The sequence below is a fragment of the Pleurodeles waltl genome, chromosome 1_2, assembly GCF_031143425.1.
Source record: "Pleurodeles waltl isolate 20211129_DDA chromosome 1_2, aPleWal1.hap1.20221129, whole genome shotgun sequence".
Classification (NCBI taxonomy): domain Eukaryota; kingdom Metazoa; phylum Chordata; class Amphibia; order Caudata; family Salamandridae; genus Pleurodeles; species Pleurodeles waltl.
Genome location: NC_090437.1, coordinates 596,712,719 through 596,737,686, shown reverse-complemented (window position 1 = coordinate 596,737,686; position 24,968 = coordinate 596,712,719). Strand labels below are relative to the sequence as shown.

The 24,968-nt window shown below is 46.7% G+C and overlaps 1 protein-coding gene across 1 annotated transcript in view; it reads right to left on the bottom strand.

Annotated features, from left to right (window-relative positions):
- Positions 1-24,968, bottom strand: part of NAA15 (N-alpha-acetyltransferase 15, NatA auxiliary subunit) — a 761,793-nt gene that overhangs the window by 80,928 nt on the left and 655,897 nt on the right. The window contains exon 18 of the mRNA XM_069242270.1: positions 11,878-12,021. Within this exon, the coding sequence (XP_069098371.1) occupies positions 11,878-12,021 (144 nt within the window). The remainder of the gene's footprint in view (positions 1-11,877; positions 12,022-24,968) is intronic.

Here is a 24,968-nt window from a genome sequence, read left to right as displayed (position 1 = left end):
TGGAAAAGAACCTGCACCCGCAGCCCCCAGGACCTGAAGGATCGGAACTCCAGTGCAGGAGTGACCCCCAGGAGGCCCTCTCCCTTGCCCAGGTGGTGGCTACCCCGAGGAGCCCCCCCCTTGCCTGCATCGCTTCAGAGACCCCTTGGTCTCCCATTGATTCCTATTACAAACCCGACGCTTGTTTGCACACTGCACCCGGCCGCCCCCGCGCTGCTGAGGGTGTACTTTCTGTGTGGACTTGTGTCCCCCCCCGGTGCCCTACAAAACCCCCCTGGTCTGCCCTCCGAAGACGCGGGTACTTACCTGCTGGCGGACTGGAACCGGGGAATCCCCTTCTCCATTGAAGCCTATGCGTTTTGGGCACCACTTTGAACTCTGCACCTGACCGGCCCTGAGCTGCTGGTGTGGTAACTTTGGGGTTGCTCTGAACCCCCAACGGTGGGCTACCTTGGATCCAAACTTGAACCCCGTAGGTGGTTTACTTACCTGCAAGAACTAACAATAACTTACCTCCCCTAGGAACTGTGAAAATTGCACTGTCTAGTTTTAAAATAGCTATATGTGTTTTATTTGAAAAGTGTATATGCTATTGTGATTATTCAAAGTTCCTAAAGTACTTACCTGCAATACCTTTCATGCAAAGTATTACATGTAGAATTTGAACCTGTGGTTCTTAAAATAAACTAAGAAAAGATATCTTTCTATACAAAAACCTATTGGCCTGGAATTGTCTTCGAGTGTGTGTTCCTCATTTATTGCCTGTGTGTATGTACAACAAATGCTTAACACTACTCCTTTGATAAGCCTACTGCTCGACCACACTACCACAAAATAGAGCATTAGTATTATCTCTTTTTGCCACTATCTTACCTCTAAGGGGACCCCTTGGACTCTGTGCATACTATTCCTTACTTTGAAATAGTGCATACAGAGCCACCTTCCTACATTTGGTATCAAACTTCTCAGCACAATAAATGCACACTGATGCCAGTATACAATTTATTGTAAAAATACACCCAGAGGGCATATTCGAGATGCCCCCTGAAAACATAACCGACTTCCAGTGTAGGCTGACCAGTTTCTGCCAGCCTGCCACACACCAGACATGTTGCTGGCCACATGGGGAGAGTGCCTTTGTCACTCTGTGGCCAGGAACAAAGCCTGTACTGGGTGTAGGAGCTTCTCACCTCCCCCTGCAGGAACTGTAACACCTGGTGGTGAGCCTCAAAAGCTCACCCCTTTTGTTACAGCGCCACAGGGCATCCCAGCTAGTGGAGATGCCCACCCCTCCGGCCACTGCCCCCACTTTTGGTGGCAAGGCTGGTGGAGATAATTAGAAAAACAAGGTGGAGTCACCCACCAGTCAAGACAGCCCCTAAGGTGTCCTGATCGGAGGTGACCCTTACTTTTAGAAATCCTCATCTTGTGAGTGGAGGATTCCCTCAATAGAATTAGGGATGTTCCCCCCTTCCCACAAGGAGGAGGCACAAAGAGGGTGTAGCCACCCTCCAGGACAGTAGCCATTGGCTACTGCCCTCCCAGACCTAAACACACCCCTACATTTAGTATTTAGGGGCTCCCCAGAACCTAGGAAACTAGATTCCTGCAACCTTAACAAGAAGGACTGCTGACCTGAAGCCCTGCAGTGAAGACGGAGAGGACAACTGCTTTGGCCCCAGCCCTACCGGCCTGTCTCCCCACTTCGAAGAAAACTGCAACAGCGACGCATCCAACAGGGACCAGTGACCTCTGAAGTCTCAGAGGACTGCCCTGCAACCAAGGACCAAGAAACTCCCGTGAAGAGCGGCCCTATTTAACAACCTGCAACTTTCTTACAACAGAGAAACAACTTTAAAGACTTCACGTTTCCCGCAGGAAGCGTGAGGCTTTCCACTCTGCACCCAACACCCCCGGCTCGACCTGCGGAAAACCAACACTTCAGGGAGGACTCCCCAGCAACTGCAAGCCCGTGAGTAGCCAGGGACGACCCCCCTGAGCCCCCACAGTGACGCCTGCAGAGGAAATCCAGAGGCTCCCCCTGACCGCGACTGCCTGTAACAAGGGACCCGACGCCTGGAACCAACACTGCACCGGCAGCCCCCACCAGGACCTGAAGGAACCGAACTCCAGTGCAGGAGCGACCCCCAGGCGACCCTCTGCCTAGCCCAGGTGGTGGCTACCCCGAGGAGACCCCCCCCCCCCCCCCCCCCGGTGCCTGCCTGCATTGTTGAAGTGACCCCCGGGTCCCTCCATTACTTCCTATCTAAAACTCGATGCCTGTTTGCACACTGCACCCGGCCGCCCCTGTGCTGCTGAGGGTGTACTTTCTGTGCCTTCTTGTGTCCCCCCCGGTGCCCTACAAAACCCCCCTGGTCTGCCCTCCGAAGACGCAGGTACTTACCTGCTGGCAGACTGGAACCGGGGCACCCTCTTCTCCATTGAAGCCTATGCGTTTTGGGCACCACTTTGACCTCTGCACCTGACCGGCCCTGAGCTGCTGGTGTGGTAACTTTGGGGTTGCCCTGAACCCCCAACGGTGGGCTACCTTGGACCCAAACTTGAACCCTGTAGGTGGTTTACTTACCTGCAAAGACTAACAAACTCTTACTCCCCCCAGGAACTGTTGAAAAGTGCACTGTCTCTAGTTTTAAAATAGCTATATGTGATTTATGTGAAAACTGTATATGCTATTTTGCTAATTCAAAGTTCCTAAAGTACCTACCTGCAATACCTTTCATTTGAAGTATTACATGTAAATCTTGAACCTGTGGTTCTTAAAAATAAACTAAGAAATGAAAATGTCACTTACCCAGTGTACATCTGTTCGTGGCATCAGTCGCAGTAGATTCGCATGTTCTGCAATAGCTCGCCATCTGGTGTTGGGCCGGAGTGTTACAAGTTGTTTTTCTTCGAAGAAGTCTTTCGAGTCACGGGACCGAGTGACTCCTCCTTTTGTCTCCATTGCGCATGGGCGTCGACTCCATCTTAGATTGTTTTTCCCCGCAGAGGGTGAGGTAGGAGTTGAATTGTAGTAATAGTGCCCATGCAATGGAGTGACTAAGTATACACCTATTTAAGGTTGAGATGATACATATATAAATAATTGAAGGTAACTTCCAAACTGCTACAGGCTCCCGGGGAGGCGGGTGGGCACATGCGAATCTACTGCGACTGATGCCACGAACAGATGTACACTGGGTAAGTGACATTTTCAGTTCGATGGCATCTGTCGCTGTAGATACGCATGTTCTGCATAGACTAGTAAGCAGTTATTTCCCCAAAAGCGGTGGATCAGCCTGTAGGAGTGGAAGTAGTCTGAAATAATGTCCTTAATACAGCTTGACCTACTGTGGCTTGTTGTGCGGATAACACGTCTACACAGTAGTGCTTGGTGAATGTGTGAGGCGTAGACCATGTGGCTGCCTTACATATTTCTTGCATTGGGATGTTTCCTAGAAAGGCCATGGTAGCACCTTTCTTTCTGGTTGAGTGTGCCCTTGGTGTAATGGGCAGCTGTCGTTTAGCTTTAAGGTAGCAGATTTGGATGCATTTAACTATCCATCTGGCTATACCTTGTTTTGAAATTGGGTTTCCTGCATGAGGTTTTTGAAATGCAATAAAGAGTTGTTTAGTCTTTCTGATGTTCTTTGTTCTGTCAATGTAATACATCAATGCTCTTTTGACATCTAATGTATGTAGTGCCCTTTCAGCTACGGTATCTGGCTGTGGAAAGAACACTGGAAGTTCCACTGTTTGATTTAGATGGAACGGTGAAATAACCTTTGGCAAAAATTTAGGATTGGTCCTTAGGACGACTTTATTTTTGTGTAGTTGTATAAAAGGTTCCTGTATAGTAAACGCCTGAATCTCGCTTACTCTTCTCAGGGAAGTAATGGCGATGAGAAATGCCACCTTCCAGGTTAGGAACTGTATGTCGCAGGAGTGCATGGGTTCAAAAGGTGGACCCATAAGTCTAGTTAGGACAACATTTAGGTTCCATGAAGGAACAGGTAGTGTTCTTGGTGGTATAATTCTCCTAAGGCCCTCCATGAATGCTTTAATGACTGGTATTTTATGTAGGGAAGTTGAATAGGTAGTCTGCAGGTATGCAGATATTGCTGCAAGGTGAATCTTAATGGAAGAGAAAGCTAGTTTAGATTTTTGTAAGTGAAGCAAGTAACCCACTACATGTTCTGGAGTTGTGTGTAATGGTTGTATTTGATTAATATGGCAGTAGCAAACAAACCTCTTCCATTTACTTGCATAGCAGTGCCTGGTGGATGGCCTTCTTGCTTGTTTTATGACTTCCATACATTCTTGGGTAAGTTGTAAGTGCCCGAATTCTAGGATTTCAGGAGCCAGATTGCTAGATTCAGCGATGCTGGATCTGGGTGTCTGATCTTTTGGTTGTGCTGTGTCAACAGATCTGGCCTGTTGGGCAATTTGATGCAGGGTACCACTGATAGGTCTAGCAGCGTTGTGTACCAGGGTTGCCTTGCCCAAGTTGGTGCTATCAATATGAGTTTGAGTTTGCTTTGACTGAGTTTGTTTACCAGGTAAGGAAGGAGAGGGAGAGGAGGAAAAGCGTAAGCAAATATCCCTGACCAGTTCATCCATAGGGCATTGCCTTGGGATTGTTTGTGTGGGTATCTGGATGCGAAGTTTTGGCATTTTGCGTTCTCCCTTGCGCAAACAAGTCTATCTGAGGTGTTCCCCAGAGTTTGAAATAAGTGTTCAGAATTTGGGGGTGAATTTCCCATTCGTGGACCTGTTGGTGATCTCGAGAGAGATTGTCTGCGAGTTGATTTTGTATCCCTGGTATAAACTGTGCAATTAGGCGAATTTGGTTGTGAATTGCCCAATGCCAAATTTTTTGTGCTAGCAGGCTTAACTGCGTGGAGTGCGTCCCTCCCTGCTTGTTTAGATAATACATTGTTGTCATGTTGTCTGTTTTGACGAGAATGTATTTGTGAACTATTATTGGTTGGAAAGCTTTTAGTGCTTGAAAAACTGCTAGAAGTTCTAGGTGATTGATATGCAGTTTTGTTTGATGTACGTTCCATTGTCCTTGTATGCTGTGTTGATCGAGGTGTGCTCCCCACCCTGTCATGGAAGCATCTGTTGTTATTACGTATTGTGGCACTGGGTCTTGGAAAGGCCGCCCCTTGTTTAAATTTATGTTGTTCCACCACAGAAGCGAGAGGTAAGTTTGGCGGTCTATTAACACCAGATCTAGAAGGTGACCCTGTGCTTGAGACCACTGTGATGCTAGGCATTGTTGTAAGGGCCTCATGTGCAGTCTTGCGTTTGGGACAATGGCTATGCATGATGACATCATGCCTAGGAGTTGTAATACCATCTTTGCCTGTATCTTTTGTGTTGGATACATGCGTTGTATGATGGTGTTGAAATTTTGAATTCTTTGTGGACTTGGAGTGGCTACTCCTTTTGATGTGTCTATTATGGCTCCCAGGTATTGTTGTACCTTGCGTGGCAGAATTTTGGATTTTGTGAAATTGACGGTGAACCCTAGTTTGAAGAGGGTTTGTATGATATGATTTGTGTGATTTGAGCACTCTATTAACGAATGGGCCTTGATTAGCCAGTCGTCTAGATATGGGAACACATGTATTTGCTGCCTTCTTATGTGTGCTGCGACTACTGCTAGACATTTGGTAAAGACTCTTGGTGCGGTTGTTAATCCGAAAGCCAGTACCTTGAATTGGTAATGTATTCCTTTGAATACAAACCTTAGGTATTTCCTGTGCGATGGGTGTATTGGTATATGGAAATAAGCATCCTTGAGGTCTAAAGTTGCCATGTAGTCGTGCAGTTTTAGCAATGGCAATACTTCTTGTAGTGTGACCATGTGGAAGTGGTCTGATTTGATGAAAGTGTTCACTACTCTGAGGTCTAGGATTGGTCTCAGCGTTTTGTCCTTCTTTGGTATCAGAAAGTACAGTGAGTAAACTCCTGTGTTTATTTGTGTGTTTGGCACTAATTCGATTGCATTCTTTTGCAATAGTGCCTGCACTTCTATCTCCAGGAGATTGGAATGGTGTGTTGTTAAATTTTGTGCTTTTGGTGGTATGTTTGGAGGGAATTGTAGAAATTCTATGCAATAACCATGTTGGATAATTGCTAGAACCCAAGTGTCTGTAGTGATTTCCTCCCATGCTTTGTAATAATGACCTATTCTTCCCCCCACTGGTGTTGTGTGGAGGGGGTGAGTGACATGTGAGTCATTGTTTAGTAGTAGGGGTTTTGGGGCTTTGAAATCTCCCTCTATTTCTAGGGAATTGCCCTCCTCTATATTGTCCCCGAAAACCTCCTCTATACTGTCCCTGGTAAGTGGACGGTGTTGCTTGTGAGGTGCTGGCTTGTGTGCTTTGACCCCGAAACCCCCCTCGAAAGGGCGTTTTACGGAATGTGCTGTAATTCCCTCTGCTCTGCGGGGAGTAGAGTGCGCCCATGGCTTTGGCAGTGTCCGTATCTTTTTTGAGTTTCTCAATCGCTGTGTCCACTTCTGGACCGAACAGTTCTTTTTCATTAAAAGGCATATTGAGAACTGCTTGTTGAATCTCTGGTTTAAATCCAGACGTTCGGAGCCATGCATGCCTTCTGATAGTTACAGATGTATTAATTGTCCGTGCAGCTGTATCTGCAGCGTCCATGGAGGAACGTATCTGGTTGTTGGAGATGGTCTGTCCCTCCTCAACCACTTGTTTTGCCCTATTTTGGAAGTCCTTGGGCAGATGTTCAATGAGATGTTGCATCTCGTCCCAGTGGGCTCTGTCATAGCGCGCAAGTAGTGCCTGGGAGTTCGCGATGCGCCACTGGTTTGCAGCTTGTGCTGCGACTCTCTTACCAGCTGCATCGAACTTGCGGCTTTCTTTATCTGGGGGTGGTGTATCTCCAGATGTGTGAGAGTTGGCCCTTTTCCTAGCTGCTCCTACAACAACAGAGTCTGGTGGCAGCTGTGTAGTGATGAAAACCGGGTCCGTAGGAGGCGGCTTATACTTTTTTTCAACCCTTGGTGTGATTGCCCTACTTTTGACCGGCTCCTTAAATATGTCTTTTGCGTGCCGGAGCATACCAGGGAGCATAGGCAGGCTTTGGTAGGAGCTGTGGGTGGAGGAGAGTGTGTTGAACAAGAAATCATCCTCGACCTGTTCTGAGTGGAGGCTTACGTTGTGAAATTGTGCTGCTCTAGCCACCACCTGAGAGTACGCGGTGCTGTCTTCTGGTGGAGATGGCTTTGTAGGGTATGCCTCCGGGCTGTTATCTGACACTGGGGCGTCGTATAGGTCCCATGCGTCCTGATCTTGGTCACCCTGGCTCATGGTGGTGTGAGCTGGGGAGTGTGATGGAGTTTGTGCTGGTGAAACGTTAATCACGGGCGGAGGAGAGGGTGGTGGTGTAACTCTTTTCACCACTTTTGGTTGTGGTGCTTGTTCCGTCTGGAACTCCAACCTTCTCTTTCTCCTAATGGGGGGAAGGGTGCTTATTTTTCCTGTCCCCTGCTGAATGAAGATACGCTTTTGCGTATGGTCCACATCAGTTGCTTGTAGCTCTTCCTCAAACCTATGCTTTTGCATTTGGGAGGTTAGCGAGTGCTCTTCTGTATAAGAGCCTGAAGCTGGGTCACTTGCAGTTTGTTTCGGCATCGAAACTTTGTCTGCGTGTTTTTTCGGCTCCGAGGTGACTTTTTTCCTTTTCGGGGCCGAAACCTCTCGGCGTCGATCTGTTTCGGTGCCGCTGTCTCGGCGTCGAGCCGTGTCCACACCGGCATCTCGGTGTCGAGGCTTGTCTCCAGCACTTTCTCGGTCCCGAGAAGGCTGCGTGCCGGTGTCTCGACCGGAGTCGGACGATCTCGGCACTGTTTGGGCCTTTTTCGGTGCCGACGGTCGGTCACCGAATTTATGGGTCGAGCCATGGCCTGGTGGCAGTGGCGTCCCCTGGGCCTTGTAAATGTTTCTTTGTGTGGTTTTCGACGTCTTACTCACGGTTTGTGTATCGTCGAATCCTTCGGAGTCTGAGTCTTGGATCGAGAAGGTACCTTCTTCTTCCTGTTCCTCGAACTCCCGTTGGGCTGTCGGTGCGGACGCCATTTGAAGTCTTCTGGCTCGACGGTCTCGGAGTGTTTTTCGGGACCGGAACGCACGACAGGCCTCGCAGGTGTCTTCGCTGTGCTCAGGTGACAGGCACAGGTTGCAGACCAAGTGTTGGTCTGTGTAGGGGTATTTATTGTGGCATTTGGGGCAGAAACGGAACGGGGTCCGTTCCATCGGCGTTCTTCAGCACGCGGTCGGGCCGACCAGGCCCCGACGGAGGATCGAAAAACTACCCCGAAGGGCACCGGAGCTCTTCGATCTTCGATGCGGTGTGGAATCTAAGTACGCCGATCCCGAACGCAACAATACCGACGAAAATCTTCCGAAATTAACTATTTTTTCCGTTCCGAAACTCGGAGCGACAGGAACACGTCCGAACCCGATGGCGGAAAAAAAACAATCGAAGATGGAGTCGACGCCCATGCGCAATGGAGACAAAAGGAGGAGTCACTCGGTCCCGTGACTCGAAAGACTTCTTCGAAGAAAAACAACTTGTAACACTCCGGCCCAACACCAGATGGCGAGCTATTGCAGAACATGCGTATCTACAGCGACAGATGCCATCGAACATATATTTTTCTATACAAAAACCTATTGGCCTGGAATTGTCTCCGAGTGTGTGTTCCTCATTTATTGCCTGTGTATGTACAACAAATGCTTAACACTACTCCTTTGATAAGCCTACTGCTCGACCACACTACCACAAAATAGAGCATTAGTATTATCTCTTTTTGCCACTATCTTACCTCTAAGGGAAACCCTTGGACTCTGTGCATACTATTCCTTACTTTGAAATAGTGCATACAGAGCCAACTTCCTACAGGCCCCCATAGAAAATGAGGTGGGGAGGGCAAAGTCAAATGTAGGGGAATGGGTGGTGATGGTGGGGCAAGAGGTAAGAGGCTTGTAGCCTTATCTGCCGCCTTGTGTATTTTTGCAGGAATCAAGATCAAAGCTTCCTGGAATGCTAAGTGCCGTTTTGTAGGGTGATACAGCAGAGGTTAAAAGATGGGCAAGAATGTGTCCCATGTGAGGGCAAATGATGAGTTGCTTTTGTCTTGAATCGAGCTGTTCCCGGAGCTTATGGAGGATGGACTAGGCTGCTGTGCCGATGTCAGACTTTGAGGTCACACCAAAGTCTTCGGATCCTAAAGTGTTTATTTTGAAAGTTGCTAAGATGGATGGAGTAGTTCCTGAAGGTTGGGTTAATGACGGGGTGGTTGCCACTGGAGCCCTCAGTTTGGAAGGCTTCTTCAGAGGCCAAGCTGGGCAGGGTGTTCAAAGCACTTGCTTGGTGCCAAACATGGCCGGAAGACAGTGGCAGTCCAAAAGCCTCTCCCTAGTGTTCCAGAGGCGCTGGATGCTTTTTTAGCAGAAGGCTGCTCGGGATGGTGTCAAGGGGAGGGAATGCACACTCACGGACTGAGTGAGATAGGTGGGAGGTCCTCAATCTCCAGGTCAGAGCCGTAGCTGCATTCAATAGAGAAGGTCTCTTAGTCTGCAACTGATGGCTGTGGATGTTGCTCTCCCTCAATGTCACTGGGACCAAAAAGGTGTTTCTTCTATACTCCTTCGCGATATCTCAATCCAACGTGCGTAATTGGTCACAAAGAGTTTCTTGGAGTGGAAGGAGCAGCAGGTGTTACAGCCTCTCTGTGTTCCATCGACAGGCACAAAGTACAGACCTGATGTAAATCGGTCTTGGGACATTTTGTGTGGCAGCAAGGACAATTTCAAAAGGGTGTCTGTTCCATCAGCGCTCAGATACTGTGGAGAAAAGTGATGTAGATGGGAGTAGACCCCAGATAGGCGAGGCCCAGGAGGTGCTGCAGTAGATACCGGCTTGATCGAAATATTTGAATGCTGACCAGAAGGGAAAGTATGGGAACACCATTGAAGTACAATACCAAAGGAGGGAAGGTACTGTGTGAACTCTAAGAGCACAGCCATGGTCTTGAACCGGAACACACGTCTGAACCCAACGGCAGAAAGAAAACAATTTAGCAATGGCGTCACTGCCCATGCACATTATCTCCAAGAGGAGTAGTCACTCTACCTCGTGACTCGAAAGACTTCTTTGAAGAAAAATAACTTGCACATATCCAGGCCCAACACTAGATGGCAGGGGTATGAACATTCTATTTAAGATCCAGACAGACTTCATCTCCCAGTCTGCTTGCCTGGCAAAGCATGTCTTATAAATGAAGCAGATTTAGCTGAAGCTTGATCATAGCAAGAAGACAAACAGTTTTGGAACCTAGGAGCTGCCTGAGGAATGAGTAACTTCCAAGAACGTTGAGCCTCCGTCAAGCAAAAACAGATCATATTATAAAAGTGCATAACAATGAAAGTATATTTTATCCTTATGTCTGTTTGCTTAAGATTCCCGATCACGTTGAGTTGCATTCAAATCTCCACCAATAATACTACAAGCTCAAGCAAAAGGCTCATTCAGCCTGCTGCACAATACATGTTTGAAGTCTTATGAATGCTTAAAACTTGTATTCAATTTCATAAAAACAAACTCTTGGTTTTTTACTCTGAATTTAGTGCTTAAGACTAGGTGCTGTGTTACACAAACAAGGGATATGTTTTATTAAAAAAAATATATATAATCATAAAACCTGTTGGCCTTGTACACACAAAACCACTTGATTCATGACTTACGACCCTCCGAAAGGTGAGATGGTAACTAATGAGCTTTATTGTAAGAGCAGGGCGTCCACAGTTGGATTTACAAACCAAAAATAGAGCAGTCTGCCTGTTCCTTTAAATATTTAATGCTGTTAGAAGAAAAAAAACAGTGCACCGCTGTGGCAAGATAAACGATGGAACTTTTTTTATTATCAAAGGCAGGCCACAACTGTTGGGAAGCAAGTTCTCAGCAAAGCTTGGAAAACAGTACCACCTTACCGTACTTGGAAAGGAGGTGCCACTAGAACCATTTTTTGAAGCCCCTTTCACTTGAGATCTCACCAACAGAAGCCACCAAAAGGCATGCCCTTGTTGGTTCTGTGGTTGTGGCTCTTCCACCAGAAATAAAATACTGCAAGAGGTAGCTTCCGAGATGTAAGCCTCAATAAAGGCACCAATGCACCAAGCTAGCGAGTTTTGGCCAGTAAACCATATGATGCTATCAAAAACCTGCACTTGCAGTTGAATCCGGACTATTAGCTGTATACTAGATAATTAAAACATTGTACATTGTCCCCACTTATTGTATGCCAGAGAACCCAAACATAGATTACTATGCCATTACCAGGAGGTACAACTAGAGCACCAAACTCTGTTATCCGAGTAGTACCCAGCATTGGGCCAGGACTATAGCTGGGTCTAGAGACCTGTATTTCCCGTTCTCATTTTAAACCCTCTAGGCAGACTTCAATTCTACTGAGAACTAGAGACTTTAGCTCTCCCCGGGATCACCATGTTCAACTGAACCAAGCTCCAAAGGAAACACTGCCATAGGTTAATCATGACCAGAATTTTAGCACCTAGAACTAGACCCTGTATAAATGCTTGAGGTTGTTTCAAAGCACCAGAAGGCTGTTTCTATCCTATATTCGTCAATGAAATAAGTGTTCATGGAACACCAGCAGTGAAACTGTTCATTGCTTCTGAATAATACAAATCATGATGGGGATTTCCCAGCTAAAATGTGCCATCTGTACCAACAGGGGGGGTTGAATGCCAATGATATTGTGTCATGCAAGACAAAGAGGCAAGTGTCAGTTTATAATAAAAAACAAATGAACCTTACCTGATAACCTGTGTGGTATCGAGTTAATGTTTTTTGCAAGAAAAGCTTCATTGAACTTTTTTGGATGTGTGTCTCCGAAGAGTCTGTTCATTTCTTGGTTTAACACTGTCCTGACTGCTTCTGGTAATTCTTTACTTTCTGAAACTGTTTCAGAGAAAATTATTAAATACAGAGTGAAAACACAAAGCCAAAAAGCATAAAGCAAATCACAGTCTGGAGAAGACGTGCAATAAAATATTAAAACATCTCATAATGCATTAAAGGCTGATCACACATTTAACTTCGTGGGAATTTTCATTTGCTCTAAAAATGCATACAATTCTTGCTCTCATTAGAAATATGTAGGAGGCTGGTTTGTAGTGGGTACCTTATTAGTTAAGTGTAGGCAGGGTCTAGAAGCCAGGCTCTCTAGAGGTAGCTGTGGATGAGCAGCCAAGGCTTATCTAGGAGAAATGCAAAGCTCATGCAATACCACTTTTGTCACACAGTAAACTCACGAAGAAATACTCAGTGTTACAAAAATTTAATAACTTTATTTTGGTGACACAAATACCAAAAATACCATAGAGGCTGTACTCCCTTAGGAGGCAAGTAGTACACCAATTATATACATTGGTGTGCAGAAATGGGCATAAAAACAGTTATAAAACAGTTCACGTAGTGAAAATCACAATAGTTAGAAATAGCCCTAGTGGGAGCACTAACCATACTAATTAAGTTGAATGTAAAAGTCCGCCCCTCACCTAGGCAAGTGTAGTGTTTAGAGGGGAGGTGGGAGTACTAGAAAACCCCAAAGGTAAGTACTAGAACCAACCTGAGTGACCAGGAAAGCGGGAGTAAATCACAGTAACTTTCCCAGAACACACACAAACGAAAAAAAGAATTCTGCAAGAACCAGAAGAGACTGCAAGACACCAATAGTAGATTCCTGGACCACAGGACCTGTGGAAGAAGGGGACCAAGTCCAAGAAGCACAGAAGAGTCCAGGAAGAGCAGAAGCCCCTGCTAACCCGGATGAAGGTGCAAAAGGAGAACCACTGGTGAAGAAGAAAAGTCAGCACTGCACCCAAGAAGACGAAGTCGGGTTCCTGAAGGGTGCAAGTTATGTCCCACGCCAGATGAAGGACTGTAGTCTGGTTTGTGTCGCTGGAGTCTGCCAACAAGCCTTGGCACACGCTAAGCTCACGGTTAGCAGGAAATGGCGCCGCCCAGGACCAGGAATGATCAGGTGGACTCTATCCAGGAAGGGGAGTCAAAGGGGGCTCTCAGCAACTCAAGAGAGCCCACAGAAGACCAGACAGCACGCACAGGAGTCCCACAGCACGGGGACAAGGAAGATGCAAAAGAGGCCCAAGCAGCACTACAACAAAGGCTCCCACGCTGCTGGAGAACCACTCAGGGAGCTGTGCGTCCCAGAACAGAGTGCTGGAGGGCGGATCTTGAAGATGCACTAAGAACTTGGAGAAAGGATGCCAACAAACCTTGTCAGCTGCAAAACACGCTGTGCACAGGGTACTGTCTTGCGTGGGGAGGCAATCTCTTACCTCCACCAAAGTTAGACAGTTGGAAGAGAGGACCGTCGGGACCACTTCAGGCAGCCACCCGTGATGCAGGATCCACGCAGGTCAGCAGGAGAGGGGATCCACGAAGCCGGTCGTCATTGCTGTTGGTGCCTTCAGAAGCAGGGGAGTGACTCCTTCACCCCAAGGGAGTCCTTTACTCTTCTGATGCAGGCTGAAGACTGGCTTTCTTCAGAGGATGCACAACTGGGAAGAAGTTGCTGGCAGGAGCTGGAGATTTAATGTTGCAGAAGGCATCTTGCTTCTTTGTTGCAGCTTGTAGACTTCCTGGAGGGTCCAGATGCAGTTTCTTCCATGAGAAATCGAAATGGAGGATGCAGAGGATTTCTGCTGGAGTCTTGCAATCCGAATCCGAGGAACCACCCAAAGTAGAGACCCTAAATAGCCCTGAAAGGGGGATTGGTCACCTAACCAGGTAAGCACCTATCAGGGGAGGGCACGGACGTCAACTGCTGCACTGGCCACTCAGATGCTCCCAGAGTTCCCTGCCAACCTTGAATCCAAGAAGGCAAAACCCAGTGACCATCTGGAGGAGCTCTAAGCACCACCCCTGGGGTAGTGATGGACAGGGGAGTTGTACCTCCCATTTCCTTTGTCCAGTTTCGCACAGACCTGGCATTGGGGGTCCCTGAACCGGTGTAGACTGGTTTATGTAAGGACGGCACCAAATGTGCCCTTCAAAGCATTTCCAGTGGCTTGTGGAGGCTACCCCTCCCCAGCCTGTAGAACCTATTAACAAAGGGAGAGGGTGTAACACCCCTCTCCCAAAGGAAATCCTTTGTCCTGCGTTCCTGGGCTTGAGCTTCTCAAGCAACAGGAGGGCAGAAACCTGTCTGAGGTGGCAGCAGCTGGGGCTGCCTGGAAAACCTCAGAAGGCTGAAATGGAAATACTGAGGGTCCTCTAAGGAGCCCCCAGTTTACATGGAATCATAGAAACAATGCTTTCAAAAACCTTGGGGTATGATTTCAACATGTTTGATACCAAACATTCCAATGTTCGGAGTTACAACCATGTAGCTGTATATAGGTACTATGTCCAGTACACACGTAAAAAGGCGTCCCTGTACGGACGAAGTCCGGGAAAATAGTCCTGGAGGTCGCGAGGGCACCTCTGCTAGTGCAGGGGTGCCCTCACACACAGGTACTTTGCACCCTGCCCTCAGGACTGGACGGCCTGCAATAGGGGTGACTTATAAGTGACCTGATGCAGTGTAAATACCAGTGAAAGGGTGCTTGCATCTTTTCATACAGGCTGCAATGGCAGTCCTGCAGAAGCCTTTGCATGGGATTCCTATGGGTAGCAAAATATATGCTGCAGCCCACAGGAATCCCCTGGAACCCAAATGCCCTGGGTTCCTAGTTACCATATACTAGGGACTTTTAAGGGGGCACCAGTATGCCAATTGTGGGTGAAATACTGTGTCAACAGTAACCAACAAGCAATTTTTAAAGTAGAGAGCATAACTACCGGGGTACTGTTTAGCAGCATCCCAGCAGACCCAGTCAAGCACCCTGACATCAGGCAGAAAATGGAGGTAACCATGCCAAGAAAGAGGATACTTTCCTACAAAATAAATCTGTTATATTAAACAGTTGGTACTGCTGTAGGAAAGCAACAAGATTAAAGCTGTGGTGACTAAAATGGTCAACGAAAAACTACATGACAGAAGCTAGCCACTCTGGACACTGCCCAAAAAAACCAGACTAAACCTACATTGAGCTTGACATGACTAAGTGAACAGGTCACTTACATTAGGTAATGATCTTCCTGGAGGATACTCTAACCGCAGATTACTAACCTGGTGAGTATTTTCCCAGGTGTCAGACTGGATACAGAAACTTAAGAGCAGTATTTTTTCATGCAGGTAGGTAGCATTGTGTAGCTCAGCGCTGAGGTCATTCCACTTCAGAACTGATGAGCAGAGCCACATATTAGTGCAGTGAGAAATTCCGTATATTCTATGGTGTGGTTGTGCAGCACCACCGTATTATACACTTACGAACCCCTAGCGGCCCATTAGGTTTTGTTTGCCAGACCTTCAGCTTGTCTCTGAGCAGCAAGGCTTACACACTTACACACAAGGAACATGGATAAAGCATTTAAAGAGCACCAAAACAAATGAAGAAACACACGTGTCATTCAAGAAATCCGACACTAATTTATTAAAACAGGACTATTTTTTTAATGTATTTTAAACACTACAACAAAAAAGAACCCCTGAAGTGTAAGGAAATGCCCCTTTTTGTGTGGTCACCCCCAAGTATTTGGCCTAGAGGTGCTGGTTTTTCAACAGAGTGCACTGAGGCCTAATCACAAATCAGTGCCAGTGTCCTGACCCTAAAGTGTATGTTGAATTGGCTGTATCAAATTAGAAATAGCTAACTTACCTGTTAGTCCTTGGTATACGACAGCCAGGGCATGTAAGTTAGAGGGGTACCTCAGAGATTGCAGCACTGGTTGTGCCATCCCAGAGGTCCCTTAAGTAATCCAAGTCTCTCAGTCGCCCCTTGCGGATTAGCAGAGCAGACGTGCACTGCTGGGCCAATTTTGCCATTGACAGCAGTGGGAACACCTCAACCTTCCCTGTGCATCTCTGTAAGTCACCCCTCTGGCAGGCCTACTGAGTCCTAAGGCAGGGTGCAACATATGACACCGACAGGACATGCAGTTTAGATGTTCTGATAGTAAGGATAGAGAAAGTGCCTTGGTCACTCAACTGGCGAATGAAGGATTACATGCTGACCCCTCAGCCGTGCTAACTCCCTATTGGTGTAACCGAAGTGGGCACTCCAAGGGATCAAACAATTAGATACATTAACCTCGACTTGAATCTCAAACTAATGCAACTTACAACTTTACAAAGCTCCAACTTGTGTGCCTTCTCGGGCACACATGGGGCCTGCATCACACGAGCGATTGCTGCCCTCCTGGTGAGGCATGCCAACACCTCCTAGGAAGGGAAACAATGAGACTGCTGATCAGGTATGTGTTACCTTCCTCCTGCAGGAAGCCACATAGGTGTTGGCCCCCAAAAGCAGGCTTCAAATGGGCAGCAGCCTTTGAAGGGTAAACATGTAATATTAGGGTGGAGGAGGATTACACCATTGTTTTGGCAGACAGGCTGGCGCAGGAAGCAGAGAGGGAATACTAGTTGTCAAACCAGTTTCCCGGGGGCATGCAGCCCTGAGGGAGTCACACCACAGGGGTGGACTAGTGAGATCCACTCAAGGAGAGCAGTGTCTTGCCTTCCTGGGAGTGGGCAGAATTGTACATACTGGGATATCCAGGAACCACACTCTAATGAAGTGGTCCCTAGGTGGGAAAGAACCATGTAGCCCATTGACTACAACCCCATCTTGCCCCAGGGGCACTTTCTAAGCATGAAGAGGGAACCCCTTTCATCCTGACCTCAGATCTCAACTGAACTGGAAAGATGACTGAAGAACTGTCCTGCTCCATTGAGGGACAAGCAAAAGGCTGCACCATCCAGGCTGCACATGCTGCATCTAATGGGTAGCGAAGAAAGAGACTGTCCCTGGTGCATCCTGCTTAAGGAGATGTTATCTCCTGAGCCCAGCAAAGCACAGCACAGGGACACAGCAGCTGAAAAAGTCTGCTGGGGCAAGCTGGTAGCCCAAAGTCTTCAAGACTTTTAACTGAAAACGTTTCTAAGTGTCAAATTCGCTGAATTTGCCAGTGCTTGCTTGTGGTTGAGTGAGTTGTCTTGATTTATTAATTCTTGTAAATTCTGAATCTTTTAAACTCTCCAGTAGATCTTTTTCATTTTGATATCTACATTTGTATAAACTTTGTATTAAAAAAACACCCTACTTTTATAAATTAGTGTTGGATTTCTTGAGTGTTGTGCTGATTTTTTATTCAATTGTTTTGCTGCTATTTAAAGGCTTTAACTGTGTTTCTTTGTGTAAGCCTTCCTGCTCAAAGACACAGCTACCCAGGGTTGAGCTAAAGATTTGATAAACAAAATATAAGGGTCCTACGGGAGTTGGTATGCGAATAATAGTGAGGTTGCACAACTACACAATAATTAGGGCCTAATTAGTAGTGGTGCATTCTCATATTGAGCCCCTGCCCTCTCATAGTAGCCACAGAGGCAAGGAGGCTCAGTTAGTAATCAGATTTTACTTCAGAGCACATGAAATCCTAATTATTAGGGCTACTAATTAGGGTCTAACTAAGGGTATAACTGCCTTATTTTAATAATTACATTGATATAAAGGAGTATTTCAGAATACCTTTAAAAAAAAACAGAAAAAATAGCAGCATCTATCTGAGCTAGCTGGTCCTGCCAGCTGCATGCTTGCAGACTAGAGCCAAGAACTTTCTCATAGTGGGACAAATATAAAAGAATATGATACTTACCCTGTAAGCAACTTTTCGTAGCGTGTAGTGTCATAGATGCATGTGTAGCTTACTTGCGACACCTAGTAGTGGACTCAGACATTTGCAACTTGTTTTTCTTTGAAGTAGTATTTTGAGTCACAAGGTAATGTGACTTCTCCTCTAGTGCATACGGCAAAGTAGGAGCAGTATAGTAAAATAGAACAGAACGAACACGCAAGTAAAGATACCCTAAGGTAAAGTGTTTTACCAAAGACTTAAGTACATCAGCTAGTAGCTTCTGTGGAGGAGGGTGGGTGCATATTAATCTACGGCACTACACACAAATAGAAGCTTTCGGAGTAAGTAACATATTCCTTTCGTATCATGTGTTGGCCGTAGATACCTATGCTTTGCATTGAATGTAAAGCAGCGCTTCCCAAAACAGTGGCTAGTTAGTGACTAACTTAGATGTTTGAAAAAGTGTTCGTAACACAGCCAAACCCACCCTAGCCTGTTGATTAGCGAACACAAACACACAGTGTTTTGTGAATGCATATGGGTTATTCCATGAAGCTGCTTTACAAATGATAGCTACTGGGATATTTCTTAGGAAGGCCATTGAGGCTGCTTTCTTACTGGTGCAATGAGTAATTGTAGCTGTGGCTAGTGCTCTTTTAGCCTTGCGGTATCACGTTTGAAGGCATCTTGCTATCCACACTGCTATCGCAGCTTTGGGATCCTTTGTGAGGGTTTGAAAATGCAACAAAAAGTTGTAGTGTTCTCGTAATGGGTTTAATTCTTTCAATGTACTATAGTAATGCTCTTTTGACATCTAGTTTGAGTAGAGCTCTCTATGCTACGGAGTCAAGTTTTGGAAAGCATATTGGTAACGACTATGATTGACATGTAAAGAAAATACTACTTTAGGGAGGAACTTTGGATAACCACGGCAAGCAAGAGGGCACTTTCTTACAATGAAGTATTATTTTATTTTGGTAGATTTGGACGAAGGGTGGTTCTAAAGTGAGTACTTGGAGTTCACTTATTCGCCTGAGAGAAGTGACAGCGACTAAAAAGGCTACCTTCGATGTAAGAAACTGTAGTTCACCTGAGTGTAGTTGTTCAGGTGGTCTCATGACTCTGGAGGGACTGGAGCTGGTGACAGAGTGGGTGAAATGACTCGACTCCTTCCATAAATGCTTTAATTACTGGAATTTTAAAAAGTGACAGATGTTGCCTGTTTTCCATATAAGCAGCTAGAGCTGCTAAGTGCAATCTAATAGAGGTATATGTAAGACCTGCCTGTTGTAAATGATAAAAATAACCAATGAGGTCTTGTGCTGTAGAAGGCAGGTTGAATTTGTTTAGTTAAACCTTAATCTATTGATCTTTTACATTTGGCTGTGTAACAGGTTTGTTTAGTTGGTCTGCGTGCCTGCTTTAGTATTTCCATATATTCCTGTGGGAGATTCAGGTAAACAAATTATAGGACCTCAGGAGTCAAACTGCCAGACTGAGCTGTTTGGGATTTGGATGTAGTACTTTCTCTTGTTCCTGAGTTAGAAGATGTGACCATAGAGGTAGTTTCTCGTGTGGTACTAGTGATAGGTGTAGGAGTGTTGTAAACTATAAGGAAATGGCTCCCTGTTGCAATTACCCCCCAATTGTTGCCTGATACTGATTTGACTGAGAAGTGTGCTGGGACCCTGCTAACCAGGCCCCAGCACCAGTGTTCTTTCACCTATAATGTACCATTGTTTCCACAATTGGCACACCCCCGGCACACAGATAAGTCCCTTGTAAAAGGTACCAGTTGTACCAAGGGCCCTGTAAACAGGGAAGGTCTCTAAGGGCTGCAGCATATGTTGTGCCACCCTAAGGGACCCCTCACCTAACACATGTACACAGCCATTGCAGATTGTGTGTGTTGGTGGGGAGAAAAAGGCAAAGTCGACATGGCATCCCCCTCAGGATGCCATGCACACAAAATACTGCCTGTGGCCTAGGTAAGTCATCCCTCTAGCAGGCCTTACAGCCCTAAGGCAGGGTGCACTATACCACAGGTGAGGGCACAGCTGCATGAGCAATATGCCCCTACAGTGTCTAAGTCTATTCTTAGACATTGTAAGTACAGTTGTGGCCATATTAAGTATATGGTCTGGGAGTTTGTCAAAAACGAACTCCACAGCTCCATAATGGCTACACTGAATACTGGGAAGTTTTGTATCAAACTTCTCAGAATAATAAACCCACACTGATGCCAGTGTTGGATTTATTAAAAAATGCACACAGAAGGCATCTCAGAGAGCCCCCTGTATTTTACCCAATTGTTCAGTGCAGGACTGACTGGTCTGTGCCAGCCTGCTGCTGAGAGACTAGTTTCTGACCCCATGTGGTGAGGGCTTTTGTGCTTTCTGAGGACAGAAACAAAAGCCTGCTCTGGGTGGAGGTGCTTCACACCTCCCCCCTGCAGGAACTGTAACACCTAGCAGTGAGCCTCAAAGGCTCAGGCTTCGTGTTACAATGCCCCATGGCACTCCAGCTAGTGGAGATGCCCGCCCCCTGGACACAGCCCCCACTTTTGGCGGCAAGTCCAGGGGAGATAATGAGAAAAACAAGGAGTCGTCACCCACCAGTCAGGACAGCCCCTGAGGTGTCCTGAGCTGAGGTGACCCCTGCCTTTAGAAATCCTCCATCTTGATTTTGGAGGATTCCCCCAATAGGAATAGGGATGATTCCCCCAATAGGAATAGGGATGTGCCCCCTCCCCTCAGGGAGGAGGCACAAAGAGGGTGTAGCCACCCTCAAGGACAGTAGCCATTGGCTACTGCCCTCCCAGACCTAAACACACCCCTAAATTCAGTATTTAGGGGCTCCCCAGAACCTAGGAAACTAGATTCCTGCAACCTGAAGACGAAGGACTGCTGACTTGAAGCCCTGCAGAGAAGATGGAGACACCAACTGCTTTGGCCCCAGCCCTACCGGCCTGTCTCCCCACTTCGAGAAAAACTGCAACAGCGACGCGTCCCCCAGGGTCCAGCGACCTCTGAAGCCTCAGAGGACTAACCTGCAACTAAAAGGACCAAGAACTCCTGAGGACAGCAGCCCTGTTCCACAAAGACTGAAACTTGCAACAAAAACAACTTTTAAAGGACTGCACGATTCCCGCCGGAAGCGTGAGACTTTCCACTCTGCACCCGACGCCCCTGGCTCGACCTGCGGAGAACCAACACTACAGGAAGGACTCCCCGGTGACTGCGACCCTGTGAGTAGCCAGAGTTGACCCCACTTGAGCCCCACCAGCGACGCCTGCAGAGGGAATCCAGAGGCTCCCCCTGACCGCGTCTGCCTGCTTCAAAGAACATGACACCTGGGAAAAACACTGCACCCGCAGCCCCCAGGACCTGAAGGATCCGACCTCCAGTGCAGGAGCGACCCCCAGGTGGCCCTCTCCCTTGCCCAGGTGGTGGCTACCCCGAGGAGCCCCCCCCCCCCACACATTGCTGAAGAGACCCCTGGGTCTCCCATTGAAACCTATTGCAAACCAGACGCCTGTTTGCACTCTGCACCCGGCCGCCCCTGTGCCGCTGAGGGTGTACTTTTTGTGCTGACTCGTGTCCCCCCCTGGTGCCCTACAAAACCCCCCTTGTCTGCCCTCCGAAGTCGCGGGTACTTACCTGCTGGCAGACTGGAACCGGGGAACCCCCTTCCCCATTGAAGCCTATTCGTTTTGGGCACCACTTTGACCTCTGCACCTCACCGGCCCTGAGCTGCTAGTGTGGTAACTTTGGGGTTGCCCTGAACCCCCAACGGTGGGCTACCTTGGACCAAACTTTGAACCCTGTAAGTGCTTTACTTACCTGCAAAACTAACAAATACTTACCTCCCCCAGGAACTGCTGAATGAATTTTTCACGGTGTACAATTTTAAAATAGCTTATTGCAATTTTTGCCAAAACTGTACATGCTATTGTATTGATTCAAAGTTCCGAAGATACCTGAGTGAAATACCTTTCATTTAAAGTATTGTTTGTAAATCTTGAACCTGTGGTTTTTAAAATAAACTAAGAAAATATATTTTTCTATACAAAAACCTATAGACCCGGAATTGTCTGAGTGTGTGTTCCTCATTTATTGCCTGTGTGTATGTACAACAAATGCTTAACACTACCCTCTGATAAGCCTACTGCTCGACCACACTACCACAAAATAGAGCATTAGAATTATCTCTTTTTTGCCACTATTTTACCTCTAAGGGGAACCCTTGGACTCTGTGCATGCTATTTCTTACTTTGAAATAGTACATACAGAGCCACCTTCCTACATAAACCATGGCTGACATGCCCATGTTGGGGCTATCAGGATTAATGTGAGAGATGTTTGTGTTAGGTTTTGTACCATATGTGGAGTGTGTGTGTGTGTTTGTGTGAGTGTGTGAGTGTGTGAGTGTGTCGGGGGGTGGGGAGGGGAGGTTAAGCAATTTTCCCTGATCAGTCGATTCATAAGGCATTGTCTTGGGATTGGGAGTGAGGAAATCTAGAGGTGAAACCTTGGCATTTTGCGCTCTGCTGGATTGCAAAGAGGTCTATCTCCAGGGTTCCCCACTGTTGGAATTATGAGTAGAGGGGTGCTGTATCGTTCTCCCATTCGTGAACTTAGTGCACTCTGCTGAGCATATCTGCAAAGATGCTGTCCACCCTAGGTAGGTGTTCTGCTAGGACGTGGATTCTGATGTTGGCCCAATGCCATAACTTCTCCTCTATTAGTGATACTTGAGTGGAGTGTGTTCCCTTGTTTTTTAATATAATACATCGCAGTCATGTTGTCCGTATGAATGAGAACTACCTTGTTGTGAAAAAAGTTATTTACCTTTGGTAACTCATTATCTAGTAGAAACATTGTAGGGAGCTGGTTTCTGGTTGCAGTACCTCCCACTTTTTTAAATCCAACTTCGACTGAAGTGCACTGGGTTCCTGCTAACCAGGTCCCCGGTGACAGTGTTCCTTCCCTAAAACAAGAAACCTGGTCATTGGTGAAATGGTACCACTGGTACCTAGGGCATGGGTACTGAAAGAGGGCCTCAGAACTGCAGCACAACTTGTGCTACTCTGAGGGACACAGCACCAACCTTATGCAGACTGCCACTGCAGGCTGCGTGACAAGGTGCCCCCAAAATTGAAAAAACAACATGGAACACACCCTTTGTGCCATCTGTAGGAAAGTGCCCCTTTTGGCAGGGCTGGCCTTGGGAAACTCAACCGACGGTCCACCAACATCCAGCGGGCGCCTCTCCTACTTGTCCATCCTTTGGTTTTCCAGAGCCGACCCCCCCTGGACCCAGCCTGCAGCAGCATCGCAACCCCCGGGGTTCCCCCAATGAAAAGGATTGCGCACCCAATGCTGTGTTTGCACCCTGCACCCGGCCACCCCTGTACCACTGAGGATGTGTGTGTGTGTGTGTGTGGTGCTGACCTGTGGGCCCCCAGTGATAAACCCCCAGGTCTGTGCACTGAAGTCGCAGATACTTACCTGCAATCTGTTTTCTTAAGAGTGCCCCAGCTGGTTGTATACTTTTGGGGTCAACTTGAACTTTGACCTGTGGACATCCTAACTCCTGAGGATTGGGATCCTAACTTCCAAACTGTTTTATCTGAAAAACCTAAACAAAGTACATTTGATACATATGCTTGATACCAACTTACAACTGTACATACCTGCAACAAATATCTTTTGGTTCTAGAAATAAAGTAACAAAATATATTTTTGCTATATAAAAACACTGGCCTGAAGTTAATCATTGAGTGTGTGCCTTATTTCTTGACTGTATGTGTACAACAAATGCTTCGCACTACAATCCGATAAGCCTAACTGCTCAACCAGACTACCACAAAAGAGAACATTAGTATTATCTACTTTAGCCTCTGGGGATCCACTGGACTATATCTCATTTCGGTATAGTATATACAGAGCCAGCTTGCTACACTATGCACCGAACACTGGATGCAATATATGTAAGTCACCTCTCTAGCAGGCCTTACAGCGCTACGGCAGGGTGCATTATATTACATGTGAGAGCATATATGCCCCTACTATGTATGCCAATTCGTAGACATAGTAAGGATACAGGGAAGTAATTTTAAATGCATGTGCTGAACACTGGTCACTAAGTTCCGCAGCTACATGATGGCTTCTTTGGAACCTGGGATGTTTGCTATCAAACATCTTAGAATAATAAACCCACACTGATTCCAGTGATAGCTTTATTATTAAATGCACACAGAGGGCACCTTAGAGGTGCCCTGGAAAACCTACCAGCTACTAGTATGCTTACAGACTGGTCCTGAACAGTTTACCCACCGCAGATGCGTTTCTGGACCCCCACGGTGTGAGACAGTGATCTCAAGGCCCAGAGACAAAAGTATGCACTAGGCAGAGGTGTTCTCTCCTCTCCCAGGCAGTATGGACATTCCAATGTAGAGAGATTCAAAGGCCTTGCCGCCTTTGTTATGCAATCCAGGTCTCTCCAGATGGTGAAGATGACCAACCCCCGTGTCATGACCCCACTTTTGGCAGCAGCACAGGCAGGAAAATTAGTTAAATTTGGAGGAGTGCCCACTTCTGGCCAGTCCCACTCCTAAGGTGGATGGAATGAAGTGGACAACTCAGTCAATCAGAATGAGGCCATTTTGGACCAGAAATCAAATAAATAATCCAAAACATAAGCAAGAATAAATTAGGCTGGAGTTGAGGGTGAGCTTGACTTACTCAACTGCCTCGTAGCAGTTTCCAAAGTTCTTCAAAATGGCCTCATGCTGATTGACTGTCTAGTTCTGTTGAGTCCTTAATGTTTCTTTGGGTTCACTTTTGTGATAACAAGGTTCAATTTTTGATGACTTACACACAGGAACGAATACTATTATATGTGCTCTATTATCAATATGGCCTAATGATAACCCTGTCAACAGCAAGGGGTTGCAAAGCAGTCGACACTTTTTCTAGCCGACTGGATATAACCATTGTTGTACTGTGTGTTCATCTAGTGTGGTCTTAGTTTGGACTTTGGATCCATCGCTTTTCTGTCTAAACACTGTTTATTATGCGTATTTGTATGTCAATGTGGTTTGTGGAGCCATTCTTTTTGTGATTCAAAAATATTTTTTGAATAAT